This window comes from Salmo trutta, chromosome 13 (genome assembly GCF_901001165.1).
Source record: "Salmo trutta chromosome 13, fSalTru1.1, whole genome shotgun sequence".
Lineage (NCBI taxonomy): Eukaryota > Metazoa > Chordata > Actinopteri > Salmoniformes > Salmonidae > Salmo > Salmo trutta.
In genome coordinates, this window is record NC_042969.1 from 67,360,788 (window position 1) to 67,378,878 (window position 18,091).

At 43.2% G+C, this 18,091-nt stretch overlaps 1 protein-coding gene across 5 annotated transcripts in view; it reads right to left on the bottom strand.

Annotated features, from left to right (window-relative positions):
• Nucleotides 1-18,091, bottom strand: part of LOC115206381 (protein turtle homolog B) — a 69,090-nt gene that overhangs the window by 19,970 nt on the left and 31,029 nt on the right. For all 5 annotated transcript variants that reach the window (XR_003880792.1, XM_029773264.1, XM_029773262.1 and 2 more), the window contains exons 4-7: nucleotides 10,390-10,541; nucleotides 5,116-5,233; nucleotides 1,840-1,984; nucleotides 644-789 (exon numbers count right to left, since the gene is read on the bottom strand). Coding sequence is in view for 4 of the 5 variants with exons in the window: in XM_029773264.1 (XP_029629124.1) it covers nucleotides 644-789; nucleotides 1,840-1,984; nucleotides 5,116-5,233; nucleotides 10,390-10,541 (561 nt within the window). In the remaining variant the exon portion in view is untranslated. The remainder of the gene's footprint in view (nucleotides 1-643; nucleotides 790-1,839; nucleotides 1,985-5,115; nucleotides 5,234-10,389; nucleotides 10,542-18,091) is intronic.

Below are 18,091 nucleotides of genomic sequence, written 5' to 3' on the forward strand. Positions count from 1 at the left end.
GACAGTCATGGTCAGCTGCTACTGTCTCTCTCTCTCTCTCTCTCTCTCTCTCTCTCTCTCTAAGAACACAGAAATCAATGACTAGCAACTCCAGAGGGAATTAGCATAGTAGCAAACACACTTAGACATCCGGCCTGGTGGCATTCCCCCCCCCCCCCCCCCCCCCCCCCACATAGCAGATGAAATAAAAGGTCACTGTTTCAATTCAGTCCGACACATTGAGGAGACCAAGACTCTTTCTCTAAGGGGAGACTGAGCAGCATGCTATGGGGTGAGACTAGCAGACTGTCTCTTTCTGTGTCTAGCAATGGAAGATAAACAACTCTACAGAGACTGGAATCATAGACGGGGAAAAAATGCTAAGAATATGGTGATGAGAGAGGCCCTGCCAAGATGATGAGCAGTAGGAATATCTAATCATTCCCTCGTCCCGACCTTTGACTCTGAAATGCAGCCAGGGGTGGAAAAGTTTCAGCAGGGTGATATGTATGGTAGTGCATCACCAATGACAATACATCAGCAGTGTTCTGGCTGCCATTATGCAGGTTGTGATACTGTTATTTCTCCTCCTGTTCCACTACAGCCAGCCAGCCTTGTCTGCCCCTCCCCCTTTCCCTCCCTCTGTCACCATGGTAACACTCACACTGAACAGAGAGGTGTGCTGATGCTGACGGTGGAGTTCCGAGGCTGTTGCTTGGGCTGCAGGTGTATTTCCCAGCATCCTCTGGTTTCACCCGGAAGATGTGGAGGGTTCCGTCGATGAGGATGCGGACTCGGTTTTTCAGGTCACTGCCGAGATGAAGCAGACAGTTATCGAATATGCCATAGCATAGAGACACACTCACACGCTGGGGGCTGCATTAATGTAATTGCACAAGCTTGCCATGAGAGGGCAGCATTTGGTCAAATCCATCCAGGCTGAATAGGTTCCAAAAGATGAAGCAGTTGTATGTCAAATAAATCCCCTCATTTCCACAATCACCTGATGCTGCAGCCTTAGTGTTTTCTCTCGCACTGCCACTTTAAATGAAGTACCCTCATGAAGAGTACACTGGCAGATATTCTATTCCCGCTGTGTTTCAAACAAAGAACAAACACACCTCACACCATGTTCATTTGAGCAATATTTGAGAGGACATTATGCAAAAGAAATAGCAGAGGGAATATTTTAATCTAAACTATGAATATTTTTGAGTAAATAAATCGTATGATTAGACCAAAAATACCCTTTCGTGATAGACTGTTGCCTCCAAGGATAGACCAAACATTGTACGCAGCCCAACTAGGATAGTAGTGTCTTATCCTAGGGTTAATTATGCACAGCCTTTTTCTAGGCCTTTAGAAAACTATTTGAGATGGGCTCTTTCTAAGGGACTCTCTGATAGGTTGATTCTCCCAGACAGACACTTGGTCTCCCAGTCACTTGTTCTTTCTAAAACGTCTCCATCACTAAACTAAAGTGGTGCTTGGGGCGAGTCTGACAGCTCCTGGCTACGCTTCAGATCATTACTACAGTATAAGAGGCATGTGGAATTGTCATCAGAGCATTCTAACCCGGCTGGCGTGCTCCAGACAGCCCCTGCTAGGCCCTCTCTTATTGCTGCCGGACCACAGCAGGACAGGGCACCAGCACACACCACACACACATTCAAAGTCACTGAATCAAGACAGGGTCTGGAAAACTCAAATAATAATTATGCCAAGACACAGTACAAAATACTTTAAGGTCACAGGAGAGGACAAGATTCAAAAGCCTTTAGATGACAGGGTGAAAAAGACTCAAAGACCAAAGGGAAGGCACACAGACAATCAGACACATGATCTCGATTATAACTTTACTTCTTAGTGAAGTAGACGTTATCTTCCTCCCAAAACCAGGTGTAGGTCAGGTTGCCAGGATACGCCTCTGCTTGACAGGTGAAGCGTGCATTCTGGGATATGTTGACAGTGATGTTCTCTGGCGGTGACTTAATATACGGTGGCCCTAGAGGAAACAAACAAAGGCTTTTAGTGTACAACAAAACATACACTGAAAAAATATATAAACTCAACATGCAACAATTTCAAAGATTTTACTGATATAAAGTTCATATAAGGAAATCAGTCAATTAAAATGAATTCATTAGGCCCTAATCTATGGATTTCACATGACTGGGAATACCGATATGCATCTGTTGGTCACAGGAACTTAAAAAAAAGGACAGGGGCGTGGATCAGAAAACCAGTCAGTATTTGGTGTGACCACCTTTTGCCTCATGCAGCACGACACATCTCCTTCGCATAGAGTTGATCAGACTGTTGATTATGGCCTGTGGAATGTTGTCTCACTCCTCTTCAATGGCTGTGTGAAGTTGCTGGATATTGACGGAAACTGGAACACGCTGTCGTACACGTTGATCCAGAGCATCCCAAACATGCTCAATGGGTGACATGTCTGGTGAGTATGCAGGCCATGGAAGAACTGGGGCACTTTCAGCTTTCAGGAATTGTGTAGAGCCTTGCGACATGGGGCCATGCTTTATCATGCTGAAGCATGAGGTGATGGTGGTGGATGTATGGCACAATGGGCCTCAGGATCTTGTCACGGTATATCTGTGCATTGAAATTGCCATCGATAAAATGCAATTGTGTTCGTTGTCCATAGCTTATGCCTGCCCATACCATAACCCCACCGCCACCATGGGGCACAACGTTGAGATCAGCAAACCGCTTGCCCACGATGCTATACATGCTGTCTGCCATCAGCCCGGTACAGTTGAAACCGGGATTCATCTGTGAAGAGCACACTTCTCCAGCGTGCCAGTGGCCATCGAAGTTGAGCATTTGCTCTCTGAAGTCAGTTATGATGCCAAACTGCAGTCAGGTCAAGACCCTGGTGAGGACAACGAGCACGCAGATGAGCTTCCCTGAGACGGTTTCTGACAGTTTGTGCATAAATTCTTCAGTTGTGCAAACCCACAGTTTCATCAGCTGTCCGGGTGATTGGTCTCGTACGATCCCACAGGTGAAGAAGCCAGATGTGGAGGTCCTGGGCTGGCGTGGTTACATGTGGTCTGCAGTTGTGAGGCCAGTTGGACGTACTGCAAAATTCTCAAACATTATGTTGGAGGCGGCTTATGGTAGAGAAATTAACATTACATTCTCTGGCAACAGCCATGGTGGACATTCCTGCAGTCAGCATGCCAATTGCACACTCCATCAAAACTGACATCTGAGGCATTGTGTTGTTTGACAAAACTGCAAATTTTATAGTGGCCCCAGAAAAAGGTGCACCTGTGTAATGATCAAGCTGTTTAATCAGCTTCTTGATATGCCACACCTGTCAGGTGGATGGGTTAAATTGGCAAAGTAAAAATGCTCACTAACATGGATGTAAACAAATTTGTGCACAAAATTTGAGAGAAATTGGATTTTTGTGTGTATGGAACATTTCTGGGAACTTTTATTTCGGCTCATGAAACATGGGACCAACACTTTACATGTTGCGTTTATATTTTTATTCAGTGTAGATAAGGATACTGAAATATTATCTTATGACCCATTCAGCATCTGTTTATTGTTAAATAGGTACAGTAGACCCCTGGCACAAGCTTCTCTCTAGTAGCCTATGAGATACAGTAAGCAGGGATATTGTAACTTGAACCACACACTTGGTTGCCAGACTTGCAGATGCCTCCACAGCATGAGCCCTCAGTGCCCTGAGGTTGATGCTCTGCTTTCTGTACTATATTACAGACAGTGAAACGTAAGCTGTCTTTTATAAGTGGGCCCAGCTACAAGCCTCCTGGTTATTTCCTTAATATACACTGAATAGCTTTATACATCAGGAGGGACTACTGAAAGAGTGGTTAAGTCACAGAACAAATAAAAACAGATCACTTTAGTGAGAATCACGACTCCTCCGATAGCTGCTTGTAATTGCTCAGAGAGCCTTAGACAACTTCACTGGCACATTTCCACAGAGCCTGCTTATGGATGGATACTCCTTAGTGAAAAACAAAAACAGGCTGCAATATTGCTGGTGTACAAAACTCATATGTATCATTATATCTCAGATTTATTCCAATTCACTCTGGATTTGTAAAAGCCTTATTCCAACCATCTAAGACATGTATGAGGTTTATGAGGATGTTTCAGTCAGACCAATTCATTTAAATCTTTCCCCTCACCTGTCAGCTGTTCTAGACAACCCTCCACTTCCTGTATTATCAGGCATGTGCATGCAGTGTGTGCGTGTGTTTAGAGGGGTCAGTAGACTAAACCTTCCTCAAAATCCAAGATGTAACCAATGACTTCTTGCCCATCCTCCTTTTAGACATTGACTGAAATTGACACATCTTTACCCCACCATTAAACCTAACAAGCCTACCATAAAACCAACCTGCTCCATCGTCTAATGTACAGCCTGTTAACTCATCCAGTGCTTGTTTTGATAGAGAGAGAATGTGTGTGCGTGTGAGCGTGTGTTTGATGTAGACATAGAGGCAAAGGCAGGAAGTGGAGGAAGCCTGTATCAGATCCATCTATCTGAGCAGAGCAGAGCCCAGTTCTGTGTCTGTCTAGCCGAGAGAGAGCCTGGTTAATGGACCGAAGACAGACAGTGATGTATGCCTCAGACAGACAGTGATATGCACACACACACCAGCAGCAGCAGTAGCCAAAGACTAGGTCAGGAGAGGATTTAAGATTATTGACTGATACCGACTAAACCATATTACCACACTGATAAAACCAAACACTAACCCTGCATACTGTGACAAAGGCAGGAAACAGAGACTTTTTAAGTAGATAGCGGCAGGACTTAATTTCTCTATCTTAAACACAATTCAGACACAGTACTGCATAGCTGTAGGCATGTAATAGATGTTTAATAGCAGGTGTAAGGTAAAAATAGTGTAAAGATTAACTGATAAGGGAATTTTCAGGAAGTCAGGACAAACTGTTCTTTCAGTATTCAGCCAGCAATTGTCCTAGGAATCTTCTCCTCAAAACTCATACTCAATAATCAGTGTGCACCTCAGTAGAGAAAAGTCATGATTTCTCCCTCACACCACCATAACAACCTTTGAAGTTACACCCATCTGTGACGTTACAGTGTGACTGTTGCCCTGTTACCTTGGACCAGCAGACGGGTGGTGTGGAGTACCTCTCCCTGGTCGCTGAAGGCTCGACACGTATACGCCCCTCTGTCGTCCCGAGTGATCCCCAGCACCGTCAGACTCCCATCATGCACCTGTGGTGGACATGTTTGTGCGAGACAGAGCAAACATACAGACATGGTATTTATAAGCATAACCTAGTGAAATGGCACACCAAAATCAAGGCAGGGTTGAGGTTCTGTCTTTGGTAGGAATGTATGTTTTATAGAGAGCATACAACCAATACTCTAAAGTCTAAACTCATCATCATGTAACTCTCTAATTAATCTAGTTCCCAGGCACTTCCGCGCAAATACGCAAAGAGTCTGGTGGACCAATGTGTCAAACTTGGCCTTCGTGAGCCAATACAGAGATCCGGGAGAAACTCCCTGCGCATAGGAATTGGCTTAATCGTCTTAATCTACCAACCAATCATATCCCACAACACCTTCCCCCTAACTCTCCCGCATACGCTAGCAAACCACAAGCACAGAGCCACGCCTTGCAGGTCGTGTGATTCGCTAAAATTAAATGACAAATAATTTACTCAGGAGGTCACACCCATTGAATTCTATGGTCACTCCCACTAAGGAAAACGTTGAGTGGTTGATATGCCAGGATTATATGCGCAATAGCCTGGGGATGAGGTTATTCTCTAATTAACTTTGGTTGTGATGTGAAGCTAATCTCTCCAAGCGGTAACCTGGGGAACGTCTCACTGTGCGCCTGTATTTCCTCACCCCTCTGCCGAGGAGGATGCTGACAGGAACCAATAAGCAGGGAGGGAAGACATTAACCCAAACTAATACAAATACCCTCATAAATGATGCAGTAGGGTTGCTGGGTTCTGTCCATTCAGGTTACACACAGCTGTAGCCCTGTCCATTCAAGAAAATGGGAGGGAATCTGCTAAAGAAAACATGGGAGGGATTATACCTATTCATCAGTCTCTCAAACCTGAGAGTTTAGCAGCCACTAGACACACCCACACAGTGGTCCATCCTACCTTGGGTCAGCCCAGCTGAAGTAGGACTCCCTGTTAATCCCACTCCACGGCAGGACAAACACACCTAGCTGGGCCACAGTTATGACACAGTAACCTACACTACACTTGCAGCAGTGTAGTCAGCAGGCCGCTTCTATAGCTATAGGGAAGAATGGGGAAGGGAGGATGAGGAGGGGAGGGTGGGAAGGGAAGGATGAGGAGACGAAGGTGGAGGAGGAGGATAATGACTTTCAGACACAACACATTGATTCATGTGTGGGACCTCAAACAGCAGGGGGTGCTGAGATGTTGACCATGATTCCTCCTCTTCACTCCACTGTCACATCCCTGCCATTCTCTAACAAGTCCTCATGGACACTAGTTATCCATGGAGCACAAACATTACCACCATCTCTTTACTACAATGGGAGTCTTCAAATGTCTAGACTATGGCTTGGTTTGGGTATATATATGTTTTTCCAGTTTCCTCTCACAGCAAACCAACCACATGGAAATCAAAAACAACTTGAGTGTTCAAACAAATCATAAACATATTCCACCCTCACTACCAATACGCCTAAATGTTGTCTGCATCAAAGCATGGTTTAGAAGTGAGGCACTTGGCTCACTGTTGATATTCATGCTTAGTATAACATTCATATTAAGAGTAATGTAATATTGATGCAGTAGGATGAGGAAGTCCTCTGATCGTTTACTAAGGCAAACATGTTAAAGCCCTGGGCTCGTCCACTCTGACCTTTGACGAGGCTGTGGTGTGGGAGGCTGAGAGGGGTGAGAGAGAGGGATGATAGAGGGGTGAGAGAGGGATGAGAGAGGGGTGAGAGAGGGAAGAGAGAGGTTAGCAAGAGGGATAAGAAAGGGGTTGAGGAAAGGAATGAGAGAGGGGTGAGAGAGCGAGGGGTGAGAGAGAGAGAGAGAGAGAGAGAGAGAGAGAAAGAGGCGAGAGAGAGAGGGGCGAGAGAGAGAGGGTGAGCGAGAGTGAGGGGTGAGAGAGAGTGAGGGATGAGCGATGGATAAGAGAGGGGTGAGAGAGATGGATGAAAGAAATGTGTGAGAGAGAGGGGCGAGAGAGAGAGGGGTGAGCGAGAGAGGGGTGAGCGAGAGTGAGGGGTTAGAGAGAGTGAGGGATGAGCGATGGATAAGAGAGGGGTGAGAGAGATGGATGAAAGAAAGGTGAGAGAGTGAAGGATGAGAGAGTGAGGGATGAGAGAGTGAAGGATGAAAGAGAGAGGGATAAGAGGGGTGAGAGATGGATGAAAAAGAGGGGTGTAAGAGATGGATGAAAGAGAGGGGTGAAAGAGATGGATGAAAGAAAGGGGTGAGAGAGAGTGTGAGGTGAGAGAGAGGGGTGAGAGAGATGGATGAAAGAGATGGGTGAAAGAGATGGGTGAAAGAAGGATGAGAGAAGGGTGACTGGCTAAGAGAAGTATGACAAAGGGGTGAGAGAGGGGTGAGAGAGGGGTGAGAGAGGGGTGAGAGAGGGACAAGACAGAGCACCAGCTCGCTGAGTGACATAAACTATGACACAGGAATGAGGATAGCTGTCACTTCCTGTACATCACACATAATTTCCAAATGTTAGGTGCAGCCTTCAGCAAGCTCAGGGATTTACTCCATCTGAAATATCTCAGTGTAGGGGGGGCTGAGAGAGGGGTGAGAGAGGGGGTTGTCCATGGTTCACAGGGTTCCTTAAAGAGAACTGGAATACTAACGCAAAACATGACAAATGAGAGAGGGGGTGCAGCCGAGGCTTGACACGCCTGGACTGTTCTTCCTCCCCTCAGGGACCCGCCCTCTGCAGGCATTCTGCAGCCTGACTGACAGATGCTCCTGGCCAATCACAGACATGCAAGACAGTCCAATTAAGGGCTTCTCAATCTGCAATCTGGGAGCAGTGAAAAGTGCACAGACAGACAGCAGTCTCACATATACTCAGGCAGATGGTGGTGTGTGCTGCAGATTTCCTCCAGCACACACAACCACACCTATAGACTGCCTTCCTTGCTTGAACATTACTTATGAAACAGACTGTATAGACTTGTCTACAGCCAGTCTGAGTACCAAGATAGAGGAACATGCATGTTTTTATTTTTTTTAAATCATATATTTTCACAAAAAGTGTGTAGCATTCACAACTGTAAATTGTTGTCATTAGACTTGCCTAAACTGATCAATTCAAATCGATTTGTCACATGAGCCGAATACAACAGCTGTAGACCATACCTTGAAATGCTTATTTTACCAACAATGCCGTTTTAAGAAAAATAAGAGTTAAGAACATTTTTACTAAATAAACTATAGAGAAAAAAAGAACGAGTTACACAATAAAATAATAATAACGAGGCTGTGCAGGGGTACAGGTTAGTCTAGGTAATTGAGGTAATATGTATATGTAGGTAAAGTGATTACGCATAGATAATAAACAGTGAGTAGCAGCAGTGGAATTGTTATTATTTTTAAATAGGAGGGGGGGGGGTCAATGCAAATAGTCAGGTTGCCATTTGATTATTTTTGTATTTATTTTATTTCACCTTTATTTAACCAGGTAGGCAAGTTGAGAACAAGTTCTCATTTACAATTGCGACCTGGCCAAGATAAAGCAAAGCAGTTCGACAACATACAACAACACAGAGTTACACATGGAGTAAAACAAGAATACAGTCAATAATACAGTAGAAAAATAAGTTTATATTCAATGTGAGCAAATGAGGTGAGATAAGGGAGGTAAAGGCAAAAAAAGGCCATGGTGGTGAAGTACATACAATATAGCAAGTAAAACACTGGAATGGTAGATTTGCAGTGGAAGAAAGTGCAAAGTAGAAATAGAAATAATGGGGTGCAAAGGAGCAAAATAAATAAATACAGTAGGGGAAGTGGTAGTTGTTTGGGCTAAATTATAGATGGGCTATGTACAGGTGCAGTAATCTGTGAGCTGCTCTGACAGCTGGTGCTTAAAGCTAGTGAGGGAGATAAGTGTTTCCAGTTTCAGAGATTTTTGTAGTTCGTTCCAGTCATTGGCAGCAGAGAACTGGAAGGAAAGACGACCAAAGGAGGAATTGGCTTTGGGGGTGACCAGTGAGATATACCTGCTGGAGCGCGTGCTACAGGTGGGTGCTGCTATGGTGACCAGCGAGCTGAGATAAGGGGGGACTTTACCTAGCAGGGTCTTGTAGATGACCTGGAGCCAATGGGTTTGGCGACGAGTATGAAGCGAGGGCCAGCCAACGAGAGCGTACAGGTCGCAGTGGTGGGTAGTATATGGGGCTTTGGTGACAAAACGGATGGCACTGTCAGCAGTCTTATGACTTTTGGGTAGAAGCTGTTAAGGAGCCCTTTTCACTGGTGCAGCTGTAGAACCTTTTTAGGATCTGAGGACCCATGCCAAATGGGTCCTTTTCAGTCTCCTGAGGGGGAATAGGTGTTGTCGTGCCCTCTTCACGACAGTCTTGGTGTGTTTGGACCATGATAGGTCCTTAGTAATGTGGATGCCGAGGAACTTGAAGCACTTGACCTGCTCCACTACAGCCCCGCCGATATGAATGAGGGTGTGTTTGGCCCTCCTTTTCCTGTAGTCCACGATCAGCTCCTTTGTCTAGATCACGTTAAGGGAGAGGTTGTGGTTCTGGCACCACACACTGTTTTGGAGTCTGTGAAAGCTTGTCTGTGAAAGGATATAGCCTAGCCATACTGTTCAGTTGTTCTGAATATTTCCATACTGTTCAGTTGTTCTGAATATTTCCATACTGTTCAGTTGTTCTGAATATTTCCATACTGTTCAGTTGTTCTGAATATTTCCATACTGTTCAGTTGTTCTGAATATTTCCATACAGTTCAGTTGTTCTGAATATTTCCATACAGTTCAGTTGTTCTGAATATTTCCATACTGTTCAGTGCTTACTGTACTTTGTTCCATAGCAAAAAAACAAACATCAGGAGCAGTGACATCCTCAGGAGTGGGGTGGGGCTGGTGTTAAGTTTGCAAGACAGGTATAATATCTAAGATTTCAACTTCACATCTGAATGACTCCAAGACCTTAAAGGGCTAAATTATCTGAAATCCATATACCTTCAAGGCTCATTTCCCTAAATATCAATGTCATGGCAGCCCAAGAATATGGACAAAGCTGCATGTTTTATTTCTACTGACCTAAAATAGAGTCACTTTCACAGGCCATTTCACTACTGATTCAAGGTTTAAAGGGAATGTATTTCTAGCCCGAGGTACTGTAAATTTGTTTGTCTTACCTTGTATTTTCCACTGGCTGCAAGCTCCTCCCCCTCCCTCAGCCAGCTGATGATGGGTTTGGGGTTTCCCTGGGCGGAGCAAGTCAGCAGTGTGCTTCCCCCCTCCTTGGCCTCCACATACTGTGGGGGCGTGGTCGTAAAAGTGGGAGGGGCTTTGGGAAAGAAAAAACAGCATTAGCATATTTTCTATCCACAGAGAATATCTTCATTTCTTGAAGGTATTAATAAGTTGGGAATTTCAGGGATGTGGCATAGTCTTTAAATTAACAGCCTATCAAATGTCTATGCCCATGCATCTCTAACCAGCATTACACAGGGATGAGGAATGACTGTTAAAATTTCAAAACCAATTTTTTATTTTTTTATTTAACCTTTATTTAACTAGGCAAGTCAGTTAAGAACAAATTCTTATTTACAATGACGGCCTAGGAACAGTGGGTTAACTTCCTTGTTCAGGGGCAGAACGACAGATTTTTACCTTGTCAGCTCGGAGGTTCAATCTAGCAACCTTTCGGTTACTAGTCCAACGGTCTAACTACTAGGCTACCTGCCACCCCACATTGATAAATCCCTAAAATTTACTATAAGAAATTTGTTCCCTCTTCAATTTAGGCAAAGATGACTTAATCTGCTCTATATGAACCCAGCAAAGAGCATAATATCACAACCATCTAACATAATACAGCCACTAATAAAACCAATCAGTACAGCATACTGCACAGCTGTTACTGGGTCTCGCTAGTATCCTTATGGGTTTATCATCTATTTCTAGCTAACTAGCTGCTACACTACCAATCAAAAGCTGTGACACACCTACTCATTCCAGGATTTGTCTTTATTTTTACTATGTTGTACATTGTAGAATAGTAGTGAAGACATCAAAACTATGAAATAACACATATGGAATCATGTAGTAACCAAAAAAAGTGTTAAACAAATCAAAATATATTTTATATTTGAGATTGTTCAAAGTAGCCACCCTTTGCCTTGATGACAGCTTTGCACACTCTTGGCATTCTCTGCATTTGATATCGCAAGGTAACTCTGGTTCTAAACAGCAGCAGCAGCAGCATTGTGCCATCCAGGACATACATGCCAGGCGGTGTCTGAGAAAGGTCCCAAAAATTGCCAAAGACTCCAGCCACCCAAGACATGGACTGTTTTCTTCGCTCCCGTCTAGCAGACGGTATCGGGTTCTCAGACCAACAGACTCCTAAACAGCTTCTATCCCCTGGCCATAAGACTGTTAAATGGGTAATAACTACTGCTCCCCCTCACACCTACGCTGCTGCTAAAATGGTTATTGATTAGATGTATTACTACCACTACGTTGCCTTTCATTGATTGCCGTTACCATTAGTATATATCTATTTATCCTAATACTAGTACTCCTGTTTACATGTACAGTGCCTTCAGAAAGTATTCACACCCCTTGACTTTTTCCACATTTTGTTGTGTTACAGCCTGAATTTAAAATGGATTAAATTTAGATTTTTTGGTCACTGGCCTACACACAATACCCCACAATGTCAAAGTGGAATCATGTTTTTTGACATTTTTGCCAATTAATAAAACATTTAAAGCTGAAATGTATTCAACCCCTTTGTTATGGCAAGCCTAAATAAGTTCAGGACAAACATTTACTTTACAAGTCACATAATAAGTTGCATGGAGTCACTCCGTGTGCAATAATAGTAACATGATTTTTGAATGACCACCTTATCTCTGTACCCCACATATACAGGTCCCTCAGTCCTGCAGTGAATTTCAACCACAAAGACCAGGGAGGTTTTCCAATGCCTTGAAAAGAAGGGCACCTATTGGTAGATGGGTAAAACGTTTAAAAAGCAGACATTAAATATCCCTTTGAGCATGGTGAAGTTATTAATTACACTTTGGATGGTGTATCAATACACCCAGTCACTACAAAGATACAGGCGTCCTTCCTAACTCAGTTGCCGGAAAGGAAAGAAACCGCTCAGGGATTTCACCATGAGGCCAATGGTGACATTAAAACAGTTACAGAGTTTAATGGCTGTGATAGGAGAAAACTGAGGATGGATCACCAACATTGTAGTTACTAACCTAATTGACAGAGTGAAAAGAAGGAGGCCTGTACAGAATAAATATATTCCAACACATGCATCCTGTTTGCAACAAGGTACTAAAGTAATACTGAAAAACATGTGGTAAAGTAATATACTTTTTGTCCTGAATACAAAGTGTTATGTTTGGTGCAAATACAATACTGATAAACGGAATGGAGCGAGGCACAGGCAAAATCCAAGTGGAAAACCTGATTCAGTCTGCTTTCTACCAGACACTGGGAGATGAATTCCCCTGTCAGCAGGACAATAACCTAAAACAGAAGGCCAAATCTACATTGGAGTTGCTTACCAAGAAGACAGTGAATGTTCCTGAGTGGCTGAGTTACAGTTTTGACTTAAATCTACTTGGAAATCTATGGCTTGAAGAATTTTGAAAATAATAATGGGCTAATGTTGCTCAATTCAGGTGTGGAAAGCTCTTAGAGACGTATCGAGAAAGACTCACCGCTGTAATCGCTGCCAAATGTGATTTTACAAAGTAATGACTCAGGGTATGAATAGTTATGCAAATGAGATATTTCTGCACTTCACTTTCAATAAGTTAGCAAAAAGAAAAAAAATGTTTTTACTTGGTCATTATTGCATATTGTGTGTAGATTGGTGAGGGAAAAAAAATATTTTATCCATTTTGAATTCAGGCTGTATGTCACGTCCTGGCCAGTATAAGGGTTAATTGTCATTTTAGTTTGGTCAGGACGTGGCAGAGGGTATTTGTTTTATGTGGTTCAGGGTGGTGTGTTAGTTAGGAGGGCGTTTGATTTATTATTTCCGGGTTTTGAGTTATGGTCTATGTTGATGTATTTCTATGTGTAGTCTGGTTGATCTATTTCTATGTTGAGTTAATTGGGGTGGACTTCCAATTGAAGGCAGCTGTGTGGTGTTGCCTTTGATTGGAAGTCCTATATTAGTTGGGTGTGTTTGTCTGTGTATTGGTGGGAGATTGTTTCTTGTTTTGCCGAGTGAGCCTTTCAAGACTGTTTCGTTGTTCGTTTCGTTTCGTTTTGTTGTTTTGATTCTGAGTTAATAAATGTTCAGAATGAACAAAACCAGTCCTGCTGCATATTGGTCCTCCTTAACCCACGACAACCGTGACACTGTAACACAACAAAATGTGGAATAAGTCAAGGGGTAATACTTTCTTAAGGCACTGTATATATTACCACTAGTTATTACCATAAGTATTTATATATTCCTGTTAACAGCCATGTTTACATGTATATCCACCTATCACGCCTAATACTGACACTCTCACACACTCAAACACGTACACACACGCAAACAAACTCCCACACCCACCCACCCACCTACCACTTATGCTGCTGCCATACTGTTTACTATTACAATTATTTATCCTGTTACCAGTCACTTTCTCCTAATCCCTGCCTACATGTACATATCTACCTCAAATTACTCCATTATCCCTGCACATTGTAAATGTGGTATTGGCATTGGCCCTCTGTAAGGGGTGTGTAACTGGTGGCAGGGAAGTAAGACGCAGGAGAGTAGAACTTGGTAATAGCCGGAGCAGTTTAATAGTAAAACCAACGGCATAAGAAATACAAAAATATGGGCATAATAACCCGACGCGCACCAGTCAAACAAATGTGCACAAGCACTTACAACAAACAATACCACACAAAGACATGGGGGGAACAGAGGGTTAAATACACAACACGTGATGAGGGAAATGAAAACCAGGTGTGTGGGAAAACAAGACAAAACAAATGGAAAATGAAAAATGGATCATCGATGGCTAGAAGACCGGCGACATCAACCGCCGAACACCGCCCAAACAAGGAGAGGCATCGACTTCGGCAGAAGTCGTGACACCCTCTATATAGCTTCTTCTCTTATTTCTCATGTTTTCTTAATAATATACAGTATATTTTTGTATTTTATTAGCTTTATTATTTTAGACATTGATTACTGCACTGTTGGGTTGAGCTCGCAAGTAAAGTATTTCACTGTACTTGTGCATGTTACAATAAAACTTGAACTAAACTTAGCTGAAGAGAGGATCTCACTCTCTCTACCCAAGTGGGTCATGGCTAGCCGATGGGAGTCTTGTCTTGACTTCTAACTGCACACACACATGGTGTGGAGTAAACAAACACAACAATTAGCATCTCTAGACATCTGCTTCCTTATCTTGGCCCCTGCACAATGCTCCTGTATAGAGACTACCAGTGACTACCATTAAGGAACTTCTTAAAGTGATGCAATTTCAGCCAGTAGTTTTGAAAGTAGAGCTCACGTGCCAAAACAGGTCCCCGAAAATTGTGCAAAGTCCTCCATTTCCATTGATATGTTACGTCCTACTGAATCGTATAATATGATATGAATGTGCTTAAGATCCCATTCAATCTCTTTAACAGCTGTTCTAGGCATTCTCTCAATGACTGCTTTGGGTATTGTCATTCTGCAAGTATACTAGAATATATTCCTTTCTGCACATTTGTAAGCAACCCCCTCTGATTTTTGTAGTGATTTACAATGCAAATGTGCTTTATCGGCAACAATTTTGTGGATGGTCGTGTAGATTATTTTCTATGAACAGGTCTACATCTTTGATTCACATCTATAATGTGGTTTAGATGACCTAACATTAATTTACACTAAGTAGGTGGCAAACAGGAGTTGGCATTTACTGTGAGCGGAATAGTTGACAGGGGAGTTCTTTCCACCCATCAGGTACAACACATCAGTACGTACGTAAGTGTCATCAAGTGGGGAACTTGGGAGATGTTCTACAAAAAGCCAAGTCGAGCAACACAATCTCGCCTTACTTTCCTAATTTTCACGTCTCCTTTATTCCTGGATTCAGATGCTTCTGTTTTCACACCACTCCCATCTGTAGACCTTTCCACACGAGCAGATGGCCTCCTTAGAGCTCCATACCTGCTCACCGACATCTCTCCTTCTCTCTCCTCTCCTCCTCACTCTGATTCTCCGCCTTCCTCTCTTTCTCCCTCATTCTCGCCATCTCTTTCACCCACTCCCTGGAAGACTGCTCTTTGGGGATGCACAGTTTTTTACACCGTTTTTCTTTGATTTCCCTTTATGAGCAGATTTCAGACAAAATGAACATTTACAGTACAGAGCCAGCCAGAGTGGGTGAGAGAGCGTCTTTTCCCTGAGGACTACTACTTACAGCACAAAAGGATCATGATGCATTTTTATTGAATTGCAGCATATATTTAGCTCTTTACTGTTTACTGTACTCTACTTTCCATCCGCAACCCAACAACCATTTTCCCTCAAGGCAACAAGGGATCCCCTTCAGACTATTTGTCTCTGAAGTTACTGCAGCTGTGTGAGTTGACACGCACAATCTCTCACGCACTCTTTCTCTAACTGACGTATTCTCTCACTCTATCCAAAAGCTGCTGATTTATTAGCATACTGTTAACTGATACTAAACTAAGAAGAGAGGAGAGGGTGAGAGGAGGAGAGGAGAGGCACCACAGTGGCCTCTCTGTCTTTCGGGCACAAGTTCTTGCCATCTGACACCTGCCACTGAGTGGGCATGAATCCTCTCTCCGTTTGGCAGGAAGTAGAGGGCAGCAAACAGGAAGTCAAAGCAGGGAGTGTATCATATGTAGATTCCACAGGCCCCAGGAAATGGCTGCCTTTAGTATCTGTGATGAAGCCTGGCCAGGAGAGCACCTGCCTTCCCAACAGAGGCCCTTTGAGGGGACATGCAGCTATGATGAGGCCTCTGAATGTCAATTCAACACACAGATGTCTCAAAACAAGCCCAAACACTGCCAGCCATTTTGCTGTGGCTCTTTCAGTAGACATGAGAGCTTGGCTTCAGGTTCAGCCCCAACAGTCCCCGATTGGGAAAACAAGGCATTACCCTTATGCCCTGCACCTTTGCTATTACACTGCTGTAAACAAAGTATGGACAAACAAAATATTTTAGACTTGTTTTATATGAACTCAGACACCAAAACCTGGTTCCAACACACAGGATAAAGAAACATCAAACATATTATCCAGACAACTCAGTGATAGTGTAAAGGACTGGGAGTAGGAGAGGTGGAGAGCATAGGCGAGTGAGTGAGTGAGTGAGTGAGTGAGTGAGTGAGTGAGTGAGTGAGTGAGTGAGTGAGTGAGTGAGTGAGTGAGTGAGTTGAGCGTGAACACTGATGAGGCCGGCCATAGAGATGCAGTGTGCCCGTCCGGCTTGTACAGGAAGCCATTCAAACCAAACACACACAGATGTTCACACACTCCCTCCCGCCCCCCTAGAGGCTCCGCAGGTGACACTCCCTGGCAGGGCAACCTCGAGTGTAACTCAGCAGATAGAGAACTCATTTAGCCACAGCCAAACGCACATGTACCCTTACACACATGCAATGATCTCACACACAAATACACAGTGTGTAGATGCAAGCTTGCACACACTGACACATTGGTAGTCTCCCTCTTCTTAATCTCTACCTTTCAGTTTCATAGTGACCATTAGGTTTACAGTGAACATATGTTGAACCTCATCCAATGTCAAGTATACTGTATATGCATATACAGTCAGTTACAGATTAGAAAGTTCCTGATGAGAATATGAATGAGCCTCACACAGACAGTGAGCATAAGTTCACACACCAAAAATATATTTTGAGTGTGTGAATCTGACAGTATAAACTGCAAACTGTCACATTAATAATATCTTCAGTCCTTGTGAGGTGTCTATCTGGAGGGGAAAAAACTGTTTAATGTTAAAAAATGACTAACGAAACCACTGCATTTGGTCGAGCCCATTATTTTCAAATGCTTGCATCATATGGAGAAATAACTACCCACCTCTATCCATCCGGAGGACGGCCAAATGGGAGATGCATTGTATCTCAATAACACCAGCAGACCAAAATAATTGGAATGGACAGATATGCTGCAGCTACAATTTAGCAAACTGCAAACTGAATTCAATATGGCAACGTGCAATTCAATTCCATTACATTTCTCTAAGACAAGTATTTTTTATTGTCTATTATAAGATATGACAAAATGAATAACATTACATGGAGAATATTTAAATAATGCTTAAATATTTAAATAACGCTATGTAACTGAATGTCTACAATTAGAACATTATTCAACCTTCTAAAAGTCCCAACTCTATAAATACATGGTTCTGGTCTTGAACAATGTACTGGAACACATTACATAGATAGAAGCAGCTAGCTGCTAACCCAATGGGGCCTTCCTGGGAAGTGCAAACATGTAGATTATTTTCCCGTCTGGTCATTCATTTGATTGCTCCCAGACTATCCCAGACGTTCCCTGCCCCTTCTCACTAGTCTCTCATCCCTTTATCCCCAAGGCAATCTGAAATGTGTCTGTCTGTGTGACGTTCTTGAAAAGGCATTATCTAAAAGAATACCTAATTGCCACTCATCATAGCTTTGGCATCTCAGAATAAACATAGACTAGTGACTATAGGGAAATGGCCACAAATCATGAAAACAATTATTTGGGGGGACAAATGATTGTACAGTACCACATACAATCAGTAAAAAGCCAAACATCAGACTGGACAAGTGATAAAACAAATCAGCAGGCACACAGTAAATCTGAAATCTCAGACAGAC